Raw genomic sequence first — 17964 nt, 5'->3', positions numbered from 1 at the left:
TGTTGTTATATGTCTAACTTATTTTATACATTAATTGTAGCAGAAGCATCAGTTAAGAAGTAGTTAATCTATGACTGTTCTAGAGATGCAAGGTTCCAATGAATGCTTATGCACTTAAAATTTCATTATTTTTCAAATGGTCCACACACTGAATGTTATTCACGCATACCTTGATATTCTATAAAAATATGAATTTGATTGCCAAATGTAGACAACCTTAATTTTGTGAAAATAGGTCCAATTTTAACACAAAATGGCATTTCAAAGCAAAGTGTGATGTCTTGAGCACGTGCCTATGTTGTCATATAAAATAATTTTTAATAATCAATTGTAATTTTAAGTTTTTCAAATGTTGATACATTTTTTGCCATGTTATTATAAGATTACAAATATTTTTGAAAATTTGTGAAATTTTGGGCCAAAAAGACCTTATAGTATCTACCTATTTAATTAGAATGTTAGATTACAGAATCTTTTGTACATTTCTGAGGAAAATATCATCACTTCCTGTAATGGCTGACATGGTCATTTATGAATATTTACAATGTTAATATCTTGTATTGCCTTCTGAAAAACAATGCAAAATTAAGGCATGATGCTCCACCAATGCTTGTGCTTGAAAAATTAATTTTTGACAAAACAACAAGAATGAGAAGTAAGGCATATTAATCACTTTTCTGCCTCTAGCTATGTTTTCGTCATTGTCATCAGTTTCTTATTGTTGTAGCTAAAGTTTTTCATTCACGTATACTTCCTAAAGCACTTTATAGATTCTTATCATATTTGGTTAGATCATTGTAGCTTTTTCATTGGGATTCCAGTCATAGAAAATTTTCATTCCAGTTTTGGTTAAAGCTTTTTCTTTCGCTAAGATTTTCTTGATACTTGTAGTGAGTCAATTCTGCCAGACACTCACTTGCCCCATTTATCTTGGGGTTGAGGTTGCAATCAAATTTTTTATTTATTGTTTGGTTAAAGTTTCATCACTTTTGCCTATATTTCCTAAACCCCTTGATAGAATTGTTTATACCTGGGATTAATCATTGTGGATCTGAGATCATTCATTCTGCAAGACATTCTCTCGACCTTTTAAGATCACTTTTTCTTTGGAAGTGCTTTGCATCTGGCCTTGACATGCATGCCATGACCTTCTGAAAATTATAATTAACTATCTGGTTTTCGGAGGGGAGGAATCCTCAAGGGCCAAGCATAGCCTCTAAGCCCAGTGGAAAGTAGCTTTAAAAAAAACATACAGAATTCCCAATTTTACAATTTTACTCCTGGAAATTTTGTTTCCAGTTGGTCTTATTGTGGGTCCAGGCCTCATTGCCAGTCAACATAGAAAAGAGTAAGATGTTACTGGATGTGGTAGGTGCACTTGAACATATTTTGAATTTGGTACTGTATGTTTTGGACAGATACAAACTATTTCAGGGCTTGGGACAATTTTCCAAGCACTTGTCCCAGGAACAAGTGAGTTGCAAATTTACTTGTGTCTGTCATCATTTAACTAAATAAAGTACATTTCTTCACTAGTTCTTCATTAGTTCAATAAGCCAGTCCCCAGACCAAATCATTACTGTTGGATGGTTTAGTAGTGTATAGTAGCAAAATATGTTATGTGTGACTACATATGCTGTTACTAAAGATCCACCTGATTCATGCTTTATATTAAACTTGGTCAAAATCATGAAAATACTTCATTCGGTGTGATTATAGCTGGTCTAAAACCTGTCAGATACATAGATAAATATATATTAGGGGATGAGGTTCATATAATAAGAAGTTGATGCATCATGCATACTTGGATTTTACTAATGCTGTTTGCATTTACAATTACACTTTATAGTAATCTATACGTAAAATTTCCATTCCAAGGAGCTCTTATGCCTCTTTCTCAGTGAGAAATATGAAACGTTAAGAGCCAGAGAATGTCAAAGTTTCATGATTTTGTATCTGGCAAGACAGTGTTGTGTTTGCCATAGGTAACCAGTCTTTCAAGGCTGCAAATTATTGATATATTGTCATGCCAAACCAAACTTGTGAATATATATTTTTGTAAAAATGTAATTACTTTTCACAAGAAGATGGTGCTGACTTGCATTCAAAAGAAGCTCTTGCAGTGTAACCACTGGTTCTATCAACTTTCACAAAAAATGCATGTAGTCTAGTACATACTGTTCAGATTAAAGCTGATTGTAATATAATTGGAGTCATGATGTAATAACCTATCAGTTCTTTTTGCCAATCAGCAGTGTTCCACCAGATAGGTATCCTTGAGTAGCTGTCTAGAAATGGAGATTTGACTACAGTGGATTACTTAGGCCTATTTTATAATCAAGTTTGCATCAGGTATTTCTGTATAAAATGAAGTTGGATTCCTGGATTATTTTTCTTTCAGCTCTAAACTGACAACAAAAAACAGGCAATAGATAATTTATGCCATTAGATGTTAATCTGTACTGAACTTTGGTACTTGTTAAACGTAGAAAATACAGATTTACTCTCAAGGTATGTATCTGTATCTACTCTAGCCACGGACATGTAAGCAGTATAGATTCTCTCTGCAGAGTCCATTTTTTATCTACTCAGTATGAAAGGATGAGTAGTTTTCCTGAGCCTTGTGTTTGTATTTTTAAATTGTATATGCTGTATATGCTGCATTTACATTATTTCAAACTGGATTGTTTCATTCATATTTCAGTGCTTTTCAGTGTTGTTGGAGAAATTCAAAGAGAAAAAAGCAATGGTAGTAACAGCACTCAGAGAGTCATTAGATGCTGTGTATGTCAGTGTAAGTATAAAGCCATTGGCTGTATAATTTATTTCTTCTATGGCTCACCATATTTATCTGAAGGCAAAATTTGAGACAAGCATTAAAACCAGCCCCACTGGGACCTTTCTGACAATATACACTCTTTGCAAATCGAAAAAGGAGGTATTTCTTTGTTGGGTGTATCACAAAGTAGCTAATTTTCGTGGCAGACATGTGAATGATTTGTCAGGCCAGGAATTGACAGCTTAAGTACAAGTTACATTTACAACTCCCAATGACGTTAAATCGTTTTAAGTTTCAGCTCTGAAATTTTGCAAGGATAGGCTTCATAACATAAAATTTAATAATGATTTAATAACAAGTCATATTTTTAGACAGTATGCCATTCAGAATTGTAAATGTACTATATAGTAATTTGCATGTAATAAACTATTTCAGGCCAATCTTGAAATGATAACTGAGGATTGCCTTGCCAGTCTTGACAACAAGAATCCCAGTATCAAGACAGAGGCAGCACTCTTCTTATCCAGGTGTTTTGCACGCTGTACGACGGCTACCTTGCCAAAGAAAATACTAAAAACATTCTGTGCTGCTCTAACCAAGGTCAGAGACAATATTGTAATTGTACCGCTTTTGGGAAAAACATTTATATATATATTTCACACCAATGTTTTCATGTGATTTACATTTTATTAAGACAGGGTGTAGGTTGGTTTGAATAATTAAAAAATTTATATAATCAAATCATTTTAACATGCATACAGTTTCTGCTGTTTTAATGAGAGCAAATTAGGAACAAAATTATTTTTGTAAGTGAAAGTGATGACAGAATATTTACATTTTGTCAGTAATTTCATCTATTATAGGTCATTGTGAAGAGCATCTGTTTATTTCAAAGGAGGATTACAAGGTGAAGCTCAGTGGGAAATATATTTTAACAATTCTCCACATATCTGTAATTTTAGTGCACATATGAGTACTAACAGATGGGGGAAAACGTCTTTCAAAAGATGAGTGAAATTTTGAAATGCTCAGCTGATTTGTGTTTTTACGATCAGTACTAGAGCAATGTGATGTTAATTTTTACATGATTCAAAGAACACAGTGTAAAATGTTTTTATTTCAGGGTTGCAATGACACTGCCCCTGAGGTTCGTGAGGCATGTTTTGAGGCTTTAGGAGTCGCTATGAAAGTTGTGACAGAAAAAAATATAACCCCATTCTTGACAGATGTGGAACAAATTAAAATGCAGAGGGTAAAATTTAAAACAATCATACTACTTACTGAAAGGCCTACTATGCAAAAATGGTCTTTTGCTATGTTTATTTTATGTTTCATTGTACTTGTGTCACTTGTATTCCTAACTAAGAATTAAGTCTTTTTGATTACTGTGGTTTCGTTTATTTTCATGGGGTCTCAATTTTCATGGCTTCGTATTTTATTTTAAAAAAAACATTTTCATATGTACTTAAATTCATGGATTTGCCTAATAAAGTTTGCATATAATTTGGTATTTAATAATGTGTTAATGACTATAAAATCCTGAAAATACAGACTACAAAAGAGCAAACCAATGCCAGCAACAAAACTGCTGTCACTACATTGGTTAGAACAAAAAATACCACTTGTATGTTAAGAGCCCATCAAAGTGTGAAGATGCTAACCAAACTGAAAGATAATGGAATCACTCCTTTCTAAAGTGCCAGACGGTAACGATAAGACCACAACTGAATGCTGTACAGGTCACAAAGAACCATGATGGAAAGGGGTGTATTGGTGATGAACAACATTTTACTTGATCATCATCTAGCCAATTCATGCTGAATGGATAATTGTGGCTTATGAAAAATTGTATGAAAGGCATTTTGAAAGATGGGATTGTTTAATTCTACAATTTTAGGATTATTTACCTGACAAGCATTGTTGTGTACCAACAATTTTGATTGACACATTAATTTAGTGAGCTGCACTTAAATTAGTTTATATACATAGCGTTTCATTAGTAATTATGCTTCAAGCAATGGTTCTGGTATTTTACAGTCTTGTTGTTCATTTGGATTAAACATTCATGCATAAAGTAAGACATGAATTTAGGAGAATTTAATTTTTTGACAACTGTTATATTTGAATAAAGGATTGATTTGAATAAGTATTAAATCAAATTTTTAATACTAGTATCATTTATTAATTTTTTATTTCTTTTTGAATAATACTAATGTTTTTAGAACTTTGTGCTTTTTCTGATTTCTCACTATCTTTCCTGATCTCATGTCTGGATTTAAAGCAGTGAGTAGAAATGATAGCTACTAGATTCTGTATGCATACATGAGTATTTAAATAATATAAAATGCTCTTTAATTCTTCTCTTTCTTAAAGTGTTAAATAAAACAAACCACGTAAAGCGAACATTTTATTATGGGATTAATGAAGTTGATTTAAAATCAAATAGCTTTGTACATTACTTTAATGTGTTGGGGGTGGAGTGAGGGCTTCAGCATCACATGAGTTTACATTTTTATTCTGTCTTTTAATTTGTGGTTCAGTGCAACAATAAAATCTATGAAAATTGGTTCCCGGTGAAAATTAGTGTAACCACAGTATTTTTTTTCTTTTTTTCTTGTGACATTCCTATACTGTAAATAGATTTATTACTAGGGCTTCTGTCATGAAACTATTAGACAACTGTTATTGTGGCATACTTGTCTTTAATATCCATGTTTCCATTTTGCAGTAATGCATCTTTGTTTTTTTTTGTTGGTAATGGTGATTATTGTTTTGTCTTGTGTATTGAAAAACCTGTTGATTCCACATAGGTAAAAGCATGTAAATCCTGTTGGTCTTTGAGTTCCTTGTAGCAAATTACAAATACTTCTCTTTTGTTTTAATGTGCCTTACAATAGTAAGAATTAGCATGAAGGTAAATATATGCATTATTTAGGTTCAAGGATACAAATATATGCAGGCTACATCATTTTGGTATCATCATCAATGCAGAGATGTCTACTGTTATGATTTTACTAGTTTTCTTTACAGAATATTTCATAGCTATATTGAGTACAGTTCAAGGTATTGACTTTATGGGCAGAGGCTTATTCTGCTAAGATTTTGCATGCCAGAATTTTAATGATTTTTTGTGGGGCTCATCAGCTCTGTCAATGAAGTGCTTGAAAGCTGTAATATATTAAATTCTAGCATCTTTATAATTATTAGTAAGGATGTACTCCAAATGAAACCTGTGAGTTTGCTGCGAGTAACTGTTGAGAAATATAAAAAAAAATAAAGCAATGTTTTTTTCGTCCCTTTGGATGAGAGTCAAGATGAAGTGGTATGCACAAAGAATTGTGATCTTTCTTGAGCCAGTTCATGGAAACCACTGTTAATATAGAGGTGGATTCTTTGACTTATTATAAACGATGCTAGGAATAGCCACATGTATTCATTGTTAGTTCCTTTAGAATTGATGATGATAGACTACTGTTGGTATAGAGGTGTGGACTTAGCTAATTACCAGTGATGCTTGGAATAGCCACATGTATTCATTGTGAGTTCCTTAAGAATTGTTGATGATAGACCAACTGTTGGTTGCATAGCAAACTGGACAAGTGGCTAAAATTACAGATTGGACAATGGGAAGCTGCAGAAAATATTTCAGGGTAAACAGGTCTGTGAATGTAAGTTATGCTTACACATAGAAGCCTTGTTTACCAGTGATGTATTCCCCATATCACCCATCTTTGTGGGGTGGTGGCAGTTTCTGAGGATACTTGCAGAAATACATAATTAGGCATTTATTAAATGAATTGTTTGTTTGAAATGATTGGTTTGTTTTTGGTTTTAATGTCACATTTAACTCATCATTGGTTATATAATAATGAGGAAATTGGAGGTAAGTGCCTTTCTCAAAGACAAACTGAAGCAGCCTGCCTGAGCTTGTCTGGATGGTTATCAGACATGCAATTCTTGGATTGTGAATCTAACCCTCTACCAACTAAGCTACCATGACTTCCATGTTTGAAAAGAAAAATAATTTGGAGAAAAGAGGCATTATTGCAGATGATGTTTGTTGAGACTGGGTGAAGATAAATGTTAATGAGTTTAAGATTTGGAAAAGAAATTATATGATGCATCATTTTTTAAGGAAAATGTTAATGAGTGCAAGATTTGGAAAAGAAATTCTATAGTACATAATTTTTTAAGGTAAACCAGATACTCTGATGTGGCAGTGCTTTCCAGGGTTGCTTGAGCGGTTAATAAAAATGTTATTATAATAATGTAAGCATCATTGGAAAAAATGGTAGTGTAGTTCATGTGACAAAGTTACAATAGCAAAATGGCCAAAGCAGACAAAATTGTCTAGCTTTTCACTGCTAGGCTAATTATATCAAGTATTTTCTAGCATTTGTATTTGTCCCTTTGTACTTCTATGTGAGTGTCCAGAGATTTGGAGGATTAGGGGACACAGTGTCCTCTCCCCTTTGGAATCCTAGATGCAACACAGTGTACATCTTACCCAGCATAGTGATACTATTTATAATGCACTTGGAAAACTTTTTTTTGGATATTAGCATGTTCTGATGTAGGGTACATGGTTGCTTATAATTTGAATTTTGACTGCTCCGATGGCCTAGTGGTTAGAGCGTCTGCCTCGGATGCAGGAGGTTGTGGGTTTAATCCCCGGTAGAGTCATACCAAAGACTTATAAAAATGATATTAACAGCTGCCTCGCTTGGCACTCAGCATTAAGAAGTTAGTGTTAGGACTGGTTGGTCGGCCTGGTGTCAGGATAATGTGACTGGGTGGGACATCATGCTACATGTCTGCAGCATGATGCCCCAGTGCTAGACATCACTATAAACTGTCACACCGCAGACATTGTAGCGATATGACTGAAAAATTGTTAAAGCTACATTAAAATTCCAAATCACACAAATCACAACAACTTTTAATTCCCGTTATTTTGGTGCATGGTTGATATGTGTAATATGGATTGTTGAAAATACAGCTTGGCCTAACTTCAGATTTGTACCTTTCAAAAAACTGGTAACTCTGCTTGTTTATTTTCACTTCATGGACTTAGAGGTAAATTATAAAATAAAGACCTGATAACTTTTTGTGCATTTTATATATTTGGTAATTCATTCATTGCACATTCAGAAGCTGGTATTGTGTAATATGGCAAAATTCATTTTCCCTGTTATTAAAACTGCTAAAGATGGTATACTTTAGAATAATTCAGGGTGATTTTTTTAGTCCAAGGGGGCATTCATTTTAGTTAGCTTTGTTCTTAGACCTTGTACAATTTCCACAATAAGAACAATATGCAAAGAAATTTCAGCCACAGTACATGAAAGGATCAGAGAGGTATGCCTACATTCTCTCCATTGTGCACATCCCTTAGTTAAATAGGCTTCTTGATCAAGTACATCAAGCATATATTTGCTACATTTTCACAAATTAAAGGTTAGTTCAAAGTAATTTGAAATGCAAATGTTGAATATATTTTTTTTATGAATACAATTTTGTGGATTTAGTTTCAAAGCTACATGTGCACATATTTGATGCTCATGAAAATGTTGTTTATCATATTATAGTTGGATTTTCTGCATGTTTTGAAGAAAAAAAATTCCCCCGCTAAATTGTATTGATCTGGTTTGCTTTGTTAGAAATAGGATTTTATTGCACTTTTTCTTGCATTACATCCTACCCAGTTAATTCAGATTTATGGAATATTGCCACAAGTCTGTGCTGTTCATGTAGTTGTTTTATTCATGATGCATACAGTCAAGATGTGGTTGTATCCATTATTTCAGATTCAAGAATTTTGTCAAAAGGCAGTGCTTCTCAATGCAAAGGGTGAGCCACGTTCAGGCTCAGGGGGAGGGGCACCAGCAGCATCAGCACCCAAGGCAGGGTCCACGGAACCCAAACCTGTCCAGAGACCAGGCACAGCTGCCTCTACAACAGCACCTCCCAAGGTAAGATTTGCCAGGATATATGTGAGTTTTGATCTACCTGTTCAACTGATATATTTTTGTTTGTTATTCGAGTATTAGGTACAAATATTACGGAAATTGAGTATAAAATAAATTTTCACAAGCCAGACTATTCAGTAGCTGTGCCAACAATGCTTTATTTACAAATTCTGAGAAAAAATACTGGGTTTTACTTATTGACACTGCACAAAGAAAAAGAGGTATTGCAAAATGATCTTGTAATGGGAATTAAAAGCTTGAATGTGTCACCTATGAAAACATTTTTGGAGCTGATAACTGTCATGGAATAAACAAATCAGTATGTAACAAAGTTTCTTTAAAGTAATTGTATTTGTAAAGACTATCATCTTTTAACACCAAAATCAATAATTATTTTTTTATAATTGTTTCATGTTATCTCCTTTTGATTACTGTTACAGTGTTTGGGGACATTATTTATGTTCTCTTTTAAATTGCATTGAGCACCTAAAAATGAGAGTGACCACAATTAACCAAATGATTACCTTTTTAACAGAGCAAAATGCAGTGAATCAGTCCTCAGGAATAAAGATTAGAACAGCCTGTCACCAGATCGTCTTAATTCTAGTACTCCAGTCTCTGAAGTTCATAATCATATCACTTTCTTTTCTAATAAAAATAAATATCTAAGAACACAAGACTGAAATATTTCAGCTTGTTATATTATATCTCAGTGAATCAAAAAATGTTAAAATTAGATCAATCAAAAGTTTGTAATGTCTTATTGTAATTCATTTGTGAAAGTGTACCTAAGGCTGTTACAGTTAAACATACATGGTATCCAATGGAGGCAGTTTTTAAAAAAATATTTGCCAGGGTACTCGTACTACCCAAAGAGTTATTATTAAAATGGTGTGAAATTCTAAATTGTGTTTATGGGTGACCACTGTACGTAAAACTTACCTTCCCTGGGTCCCAAGTATATTTTACTGGAACAGCTCTTAGTATATTATCACAAAAGCAGTTGAATATTGGTGAATAAAAAGGTCACCTCAGCTTAGTTTTCTCATTCACCTGAGAATGTTTGAGAAAGATTATGAAATGAAAGGTGACTGACAAGGAAATAAATATTTGCTACAGATGTTAAAAGAGGCATGGCATTACCACTTGCGATCAGTATCATACCACTGTAACCTTCAGTATGGCACATGGTGGGAAGATCACTGGGAGGGTCTTAGTAAGGCACATGGTGGGAAGGTTACAGGGAGGGTCATCAATATGGCACATGTTGGAAAAATCACAGGGAGGGTCTTCACTAGGATGCATGGTGGGAGGATCACTGTAAGGGTTTTCAGTATGGCACGTTTATAAGATCACTGTGAGGTTCTTTAGTATGGCATAAAGTGGGAAGAACACTCTGAGGGTCTTCAATAAGATGCATGGTGGAAGATCAGACAGAGGGTCATCAGTATAGCTCATGGCGGGATGATCACTGAGAGGGTCTTCGGTAAGGCACATAGTGGGAAGAACACGGTCTTCAGTATGGCATATGATATTAAGAACACTGTGTCTTCAGTAAAGTACATCATGGGAAGATCACTGGAGGGAAGGGGTCTTCAGTATGGTACATGGTGGGAAGGTCACTGGTAGAGTCTTCAGTATGGCATGTGGTGGAAGATCACTGGGAGGGTCTTCAGTAAGGCACATTGTGGGAAGTTCATCGGGAGAATCTTCATATGGAATGTGGTGGGAAGATCACAGGGAGGGTCACTGCTAATTTTAACTGTTCAACCTTTCATCTTCTGGATTAATACCATTTTGTGATTAAGCTACACTACCCTTACATACATGACAACCATTATGCTTTTGGCGTAATCATTACGCCTTTTTTCACTAAATTACGCCTTACGCATAAACATGTATGGATTACACTTTTTTCGGTATATCCACCTTCCCACCAAAAATTCAATTGTTTGTTTTCTCATTTTTATTAACATCCCATTAATCCCACAGATCGTATTTTAGAAAAGACGGTTTCTACTTAACTACAATATAAGAGCACGCTTGTCCGTGCACTTTCCTAACGGTATTATGTTCTGTTTATAGCAACTATCCTATTACCCAGACACATGCTGGTTCTACTTTCAAACTTTCGACCTGTATGGCTTAGTGAGGAGAGAACAGACTGGTTTTCTAATTTTTAATCTTCACTCGCAGATTCTTTTTTCTAATTTATATTTAGTACAGAACCAGTCTATAAGTATTTGGCGCTAAAAAGTATAATTTATTTTAGTCAATGCGTATATGAGAGCAGAAATATCTCCTTTCAAATAATTTCACAGATGGATTAGAAAAAGGCCAAAAAAAGAATGAAACATAAAATAACAGAATCCTCCAAAGATGAGGACACGAGGGCAGCATCACATGACGTCTATTGCAGGCGTGTGGAAATAATTATACTATATGGCGCTAAAAGTCATCAGATGTATTCTAGTCGATGTTTGTGTTAGAACATATATATTTTTTCAAGGAATTTCACAGGTGGATCAGAAAAAGACCAAAAAAAACCCAAATCCTTCAAAGATGAATACATGAATGGCATAATACAGCGTTCCATTCTCGGGCACAGGGGCTTGTATCGTTGCTTAAAATTGACCTGTCATACATGTACTATATAGTACATGTATGACAGGTGTCATCAGTTTTAAGCAACGATACGAGTCCCTGTATTCTAGGGCAGCATCATGCTCATTGCAGTCTGTGCGGAAACGATTTTAATATTGGGCATGTTGGTAAATTTTATGTGGAGAAAGACTTGAAAACAAAGAAACACATCAAATTAGCTGGTCTTACGAACTCCAATACTAAGGTAACATCTTACCTACAGCAGAACTAAAGTGCGGACATGAATGTTATAAATGCAGAGGTGTTATTTACTGAGTCCTTAATAGAAAGATAATGAAGATCTTGCTATTGTGCAGAAGCAAGAGAATTCATAGAACACAATTCTACTCTAGCTGTGAAGGTGTTTTATGATAATGTGAGAGATTATTATGCTACAGCCTGTGATTACATGCTCCAGAAATTCCCCTATGGAGATGGTGTGCAAAACATTCATGGTCTCAGCTGGTACAAAGTATTTTAAAATGCAGCATGAAAATCTGTTGTTTTCGAAAGCTAAAAGTGCTACATATGAAAACTTTAAGCAGTGAATAATATTAAAAGATGAGAGGGGCAAATAAATCATTGTTTATTGAATTTTTAGCATGTTATATGTGGATTCCTCTTTTTCTGCTTGGATTCCTCTTTTTGTCCACTTGGATTACACTTTTTCCTTGTCAGGGGTTGGCATGTATGCCCTTAAAATGTTTTCACCTCCAAGGAGATACGTATTACACAAAAAGTGAAGCATAGATTGGAGTACACCAAAAATTGGCCATGCATTTAGGCATGAAACATAGATGTACATTATGCTTTTCGCACAGTAGGGTGCTGCAAATTTTAGAATCGGGGAATGTGCACAGGGGCTTGTACCATTGCTCACAATTTACCTGTCATACATGTACTATTTGATTGTATTATTATATAGTACATGTATGGCAGATAAATTATAAGCAGTGATATGAGCCCCTGTAGGCATGTGGCAGAACGATGTGAAAAAGCACACTGCTAGCAAAAAACATAGATATTGGGAAAATTAAGATCACCCCCATCAGATTCCAGCTCTGGAGTACTTTAAGCCACCTACTCAACTCTTGCAAGCTACCAATGCTGAAGCATTGTTTTTTAGTTTTCCTGTTGGATATAACCTGCCTTTCTCAGTTGGAGATGAACCACAGTGACAGTGAAAGAGTATTTCCTATTGTGAGGAAAAATAAGACAACTTTAGTACCTCCTTAGGTGCTGAAAATTTGCAATAAAATTTTTGTCACCAAGATCAACCACTAGGCAAGAAGACTGACCTGTTGTGAAAACAGATTTACCATATCCCAGTTGAGGAAGTTCAAGTCTGGCACAGCATCATATCATGACAAATATATTGCTTGTAAGTTGGAGCTTATTATGTTATGTCCATACTGCCATTTATTACCATTTTCATTCCTGCAAAATAACTCGAGTTGTCAACCATCTACAGTTACCAAACTTTGTGGATGGCTTGCATGAGGAGTAAAGGAGAACCCTTTAGATTATGAGGTAAAAGTTGATATTGATTTTGAGGTCATACGTCAAGGTCACTAATACTGAAGGAAGAAAATGCATTTTGCACATTTACATTAGTTCTATATCACAGACCTGAACCAAACTTAGTGGATGGCTTGCACTTTTATGGAAGAATTTCTTTTGAAGTAATAGGGTCTATTACTGAAGGAAAAATTATGCTTTCTGCTTGGGGTGGGCATTTGATGCACTGTTTATGGTACTCTTGTTATTGTCCAGCAGGTATGTTAAAATTTTGCATTAGGAAGAGCAGTTTTACTTGTAACAATTTTATGTACATGAAACTTGAGGGGTGCATTCATCTTGGAGGTTATTACTTGCACATGGTGGAAGAAGTATAACACATTGACCTAATTTTTGTGCTCCAGGGATTACATTGTGCATTTAGTTAAGTTCCATAGACTCAGTTATGTGTACGGTCATGAAATTTGATGTGAATATTTATGTTGGGAATATTAGTCCTCTCATTGTCCTAAGATAAAAGTGCTGCAGTGATTATACAGGTTTTTTGAATTATACAATGTTGGAACAAGGGAGACTTACCATCAAGGAAAATTCTTTGGCATCTGAACCATCAGTTTGTGTGACCAGGTAAAAATCCTTTTAATGGTCATATTTTCAGCTAACTACTGTCAGCATTTTGCTTCAAAAGGGGGTGAGGGTTTGAATAGCATAAACTACAGAGACAAAAGTTTAACTAATAATCTTGTAATTTCTTCTGAAACTGACGTTTTTCTTTATTTAGTATGTGATATTTTCTGTAGTATCATGGTTTTTGCCAGCTGTAAAGCCATTAAAATGGATAACAATGAATGACCCTCCAATTCTGCCCAAAGAGTGAAAAAGATCAACTGTTTGAAGAACCAGCTACATCAGCAGACCTGCCAATCCTTATGATTTTGCCTTAAGACCTATTGAAATGACGTGTAAAATAGTGACTTGCAGAAGAAAAGCTCAAATTATGGAAATAGTAATTGTTTGCGGTAAAATTGGATACTGGCTAGTCCATGTTTGATTCAGGTTCAGGTTTTATATTAGAGTCAGTTGAGTTGATCAGGGAACCAGACTAACTTGACAGGAGTACATCAGATGCTTTAAACTGCATGAATTTTGCAATGCACAATGTCTGCATGATAGTGGCACTCTACAGTTTCATATTTTGCATAGGGTTAGAATTTTAAAGAAAAAGAATTTACCTGGGCTGCCTCACTGCTTACACTGGCTATTTAAAGAAGACCTTGTATATCTTAGGTATTGTTCAAAGAACCTTTAATTCTCCTTATTTTGGTGTATGCTTGATGGGTGTAGTATGGGTTATAGTGTATACAGCTTGGCCTTACTCTAGATGTGCACCTTTAAAAACAATTGCTAGCTCCACTTGGTCATTTTCACTTCCTGAACTTAGAGGTAAATTGTAAAAAAAAAGAGCTGATAACTTTTTTTACATTGTATATATTTGGTAATTCATTCATTGCACGTTCAAAACCTGGTATTGTTCAGTCTGGCAAAATTCATTTTCCCTATTTTAATAGCTGCCAAAGACAGTATACTTTAGACCAATTCAGGCTGATTTTTTTTTAGGACAAGGAAACAGTAATTATAGCTAGAATTGTGCTTAGATCCTATACAGTTTCCACAAGTTCAATATCCAAAGAAATGTCTGCCACATTACATCAAAGTAGCATAAAGGTATGCCAATGTTCTCCCCACTTTGCATGTTTCAAATGCAAACAACTTTACCATACATAGATCACTCTCACAAAAGTACATTAACTGTTGAGCTGCTGCTTATTTTCTAAAAATGGTGCACAACAAATGATACATTTTGAGGATGAAATGGACAATAAATATGTTAAAAAGTTTTAATAGTACTGAAGAATGTAAAGGAGCATTCAGATTCTTTGGAATAAAAAGCAGGAAGGGCATGAGATTCGTTTAGTGGACATTGGGTGGATTTGAGTGTGTCTCTTAGCAGGAAGGATGTGAAATGTAATTTATATTGAAGGATTATGTAAAGTTGAGGATTAGCAAGAAGTCATTATTCTCTGGCAGGTTTGGAACTGCAGTTTGTGAAACTGTCCTGTTGATAATTAAGGTAGCCCAAGTATTTACAAACGTTTTTAGTTTACCATTGCTGCATCAGCCTTAGATCACACTTCTGAACTTTTAAATGCCTGTTTTACAGCTTGACAATAATAGCAGTACATAATATTTTTTTGCACTTTGTGGAAAACTGGTCTAACTTAGGAAAAAAAATTGACTGCCTTACTGAGAAGGCCTTGTTAGGGTTGGCAGGTCTGCATCAGAGTGCTTTTGAAGAACCAGAGACATAAGAGAATGCTTTTATTGCTTAACAACTGCTAAAATTATGTTGCATATTGTATTGTTGCTGACAATGGAATATCTAATTTCAAATGCTTTTGTCTGTTGTAGGCAGGGCCAGCAGGTGACAGACCCAAAACAGCTCCACCAAAGTCTGGTGGGGTAAGTACAGGTGTTGTTGAATATTTGTGGTTGGTTTGAAAATTTGATAATTTGGCTACCTTTAGTAAGCTTAACCCCCATTTCACATGTACATTCTTTATCATGGATGAATCTGGTTGGTTGTATTTAAAATAAACCTTCTGTCAGAAATTCAAAACAGCTGGATTAGATCAGTTCATGCTGTTATGATGTTTAAGATAATTGTATTGTTTGTGCAATAAAACTTTCCAAAAAAACATGTTAAATATAAACCTTGGGTTTCAAGTGAGATTTAGGCTGATAAGACTGCAGAAAAAGAGAGCCATGTTCTTTTCAGCGTATAACCAAAATAAAAAAATAGATGATGAGAATGTTACATTGATTGATTCTTCTATGTTTTTGCATGGATGGTGATCACAAATTTTGAAGTTCTGGACTGTTATTGTAATTTTAACTGATATGGGAAATGGAGAGGGCAGCCTAAATGAATGTGCTGATATCGGGAATGGAGGGGGCAGCCTAAATGAATTTACTGGCTAATTTAGGTGATAGTGTGAGTATATGATAGTGTGTTTGCTGCTATGATTCTGCTGTAGTTTCTCTTTACTGCTATGATTCCTCTGTAGTTTCTGCAGAATATTTCATGAAATCAGGCAACATTTCAAAGGGTTATGACTTCTATGGGCAGTCTTCTTCTGCAAAGATGCTACATACTAGGGCTGAAATGATTCATCGCTATATATCGATGCATTGATATTGTTGCTGAAACGATATACATATACAGAGACGGAGAATCAATACAAAATGATACCATATGCATGTTATTTTAGTCTTCAGCAGTCATGAGTAACTATTATTAGTTGCCTTGTTATTCTGTAAAATTATAATCCATCTGAAACAGCATTTGCAGTCACAGGCACAGATGTTTATTAGTAAAAGTGAAAACGATTATTTGATAATACCCACTCGCCATCTACAAGTACTTTCATGCAAAGTTTCTACTTTGAATTGTATCTTGACTTCTTTGGTCAATTTGAAAGCTATGTTTCCGGTTTGTTGCAGAGTTAAATATGTTACATTGAATTCTCATTTGTGGTTATTGCTTGTTCTGGTCCAGGTTAAACAATAACCACCAATCAGAAATCAGTTTAGCTTATTCTCTGCATGACAAACAGGAAGTATTGGCAGAGCAATAGAGTTTTCATGGGAAAGTCATCAGATATGCAAGTACTTATGCGGAGATGCTGTCAGGGTGTGCCATTGCGCGAATTGTGCAAAATGTGTACAAATTAGCATTGAATAATGAAGTACTTTACGCATCATTTAATAACCACTTTCGCAAAGTTTCTACTTTAAATTGTATCTTGGCTCAAATTGGTCGATTTGAAAGCTACACTACCGGTGTGTTGCATGTTGAAATATGTTACATTGAATTCTCATTTGTGGTTATTGCTTGTTCTGGTCCAGGTTAAACAATAACCAACAATCTGAAATCAATGAAGTTTAATCTCTGCGTTCCAAACAGGAAGTATTGGCAGAGCAACAGAGAGACTTTGTGGGAAAGTCATTAGATATTTCACAAGTACTTTAGCAGAGATGCTGTAAGGGTGAGCCATTGCATGAATCATTTAAAATTTGTACGAATTCAACCACTTGGAGAACAGTGAAAAGCGAGAACTCCTGTAAATTCGTTGAAAGTCCCAAATATGAAAATATGCTCTTCAAAGTATACAATTTGTATTTAACCATTCTTGTCATGACATCTGTTTTTCGGGTAGCAACTGTTCCACATCTGGGTCCTTCAAGCACGTCATGAATGGTTGTGAAACTAAATTTGATTAGAACGGTGTGCCCAGGAATAAAAATTATGGCATAGTTCGAACCATTTTGAAGAACGTTTTACAAATACGTGTTTAAAATACAGGCTACCTAGAAAATCCCAAAATGCTTGCTGATGGTGATAATGATTTTTATAGTTATGAAGTATATCAAATTATTGGAGCTAGGAAAGTGTTAATGGAGACACTAGTGAGTGATTTTGAGCCCAACTTTAAATATGAGTCAGATATACATGCTGGATGGACAAATTATAGATGGCATGACCCTTTCAGTGGTATTTCAATATTAAATGTACAGAGGGCAGAATACTGAATCTAATTAAAATAGACAATGTAAAAGTATAATCCAGTTTTTAATTTTTTTATAGAAATTAATCAAATTTGCCCTGTGGATCATATGCTACAAAACCATATACATGTATCCATATCAGGAATAAGAGAAATTGAATTAAATAAAGATTAAAAAATGCAATTAACGAGTAAAGATATTTATTTTAATACCTCTGTCTGCACAAGCATTGATGGGCTAAATACCCTTATACAGCATTATGGAACAGATAAGAAATTTGTCATAGTAGTCAGTAAACTACTGATTTAACAAAGAAAGTTTATGTTAGTGAAAAATCTTATTTTGGATCACTCGAAAATTGTACATAAGTCACAAAGATCAGTTTCCCAACATATTCAAGCTGACAAAGCTTGCTATGTATATGCCCCT

The 17964-nt window shown here is 34.6% G+C and overlaps 1 protein-coding gene across 1 annotated transcript in view; it reads left to right on the top strand.

The window, feature by feature from the left end:
• The window catches only part of LOC149787827 (cytoskeleton-associated protein 5-like), a 279152-nt gene that overhangs the window by 52710 nt on the left and 208478 nt on the right, over positions 1-17964 (top strand). The window contains exons 11-15 of the mRNA XM_089974049.1: positions 2705-2794; positions 3215-3379; positions 3903-4031; positions 8587-8751; positions 15379-15429. Coding sequence (XP_089830175.1) covers positions 2705-2794; positions 3215-3379; positions 3903-4031; positions 8587-8751; positions 15379-15429 — 600 coding nt within the window. The remainder of the gene's footprint in view (positions 1-2704; positions 2795-3214; positions 3380-3902; positions 4032-8586; positions 8752-15378; positions 15430-17964) is intronic.

This window comes from Sinohyriopsis cumingii, chromosome 11, assembly GCF_028554795.1.
Source record: "Sinohyriopsis cumingii isolate HCF-2022 chromosome 11, ASM2855479v2, whole genome shotgun sequence".
Taxonomy (NCBI): domain Eukaryota; kingdom Metazoa; phylum Mollusca; class Bivalvia; order Unionida; family Unionidae; genus Sinohyriopsis; species Sinohyriopsis cumingii.
Note: the sequence above shows the minus strand (reverse complement) of the source record. Positions and strands in the feature narration are given on the sequence as shown.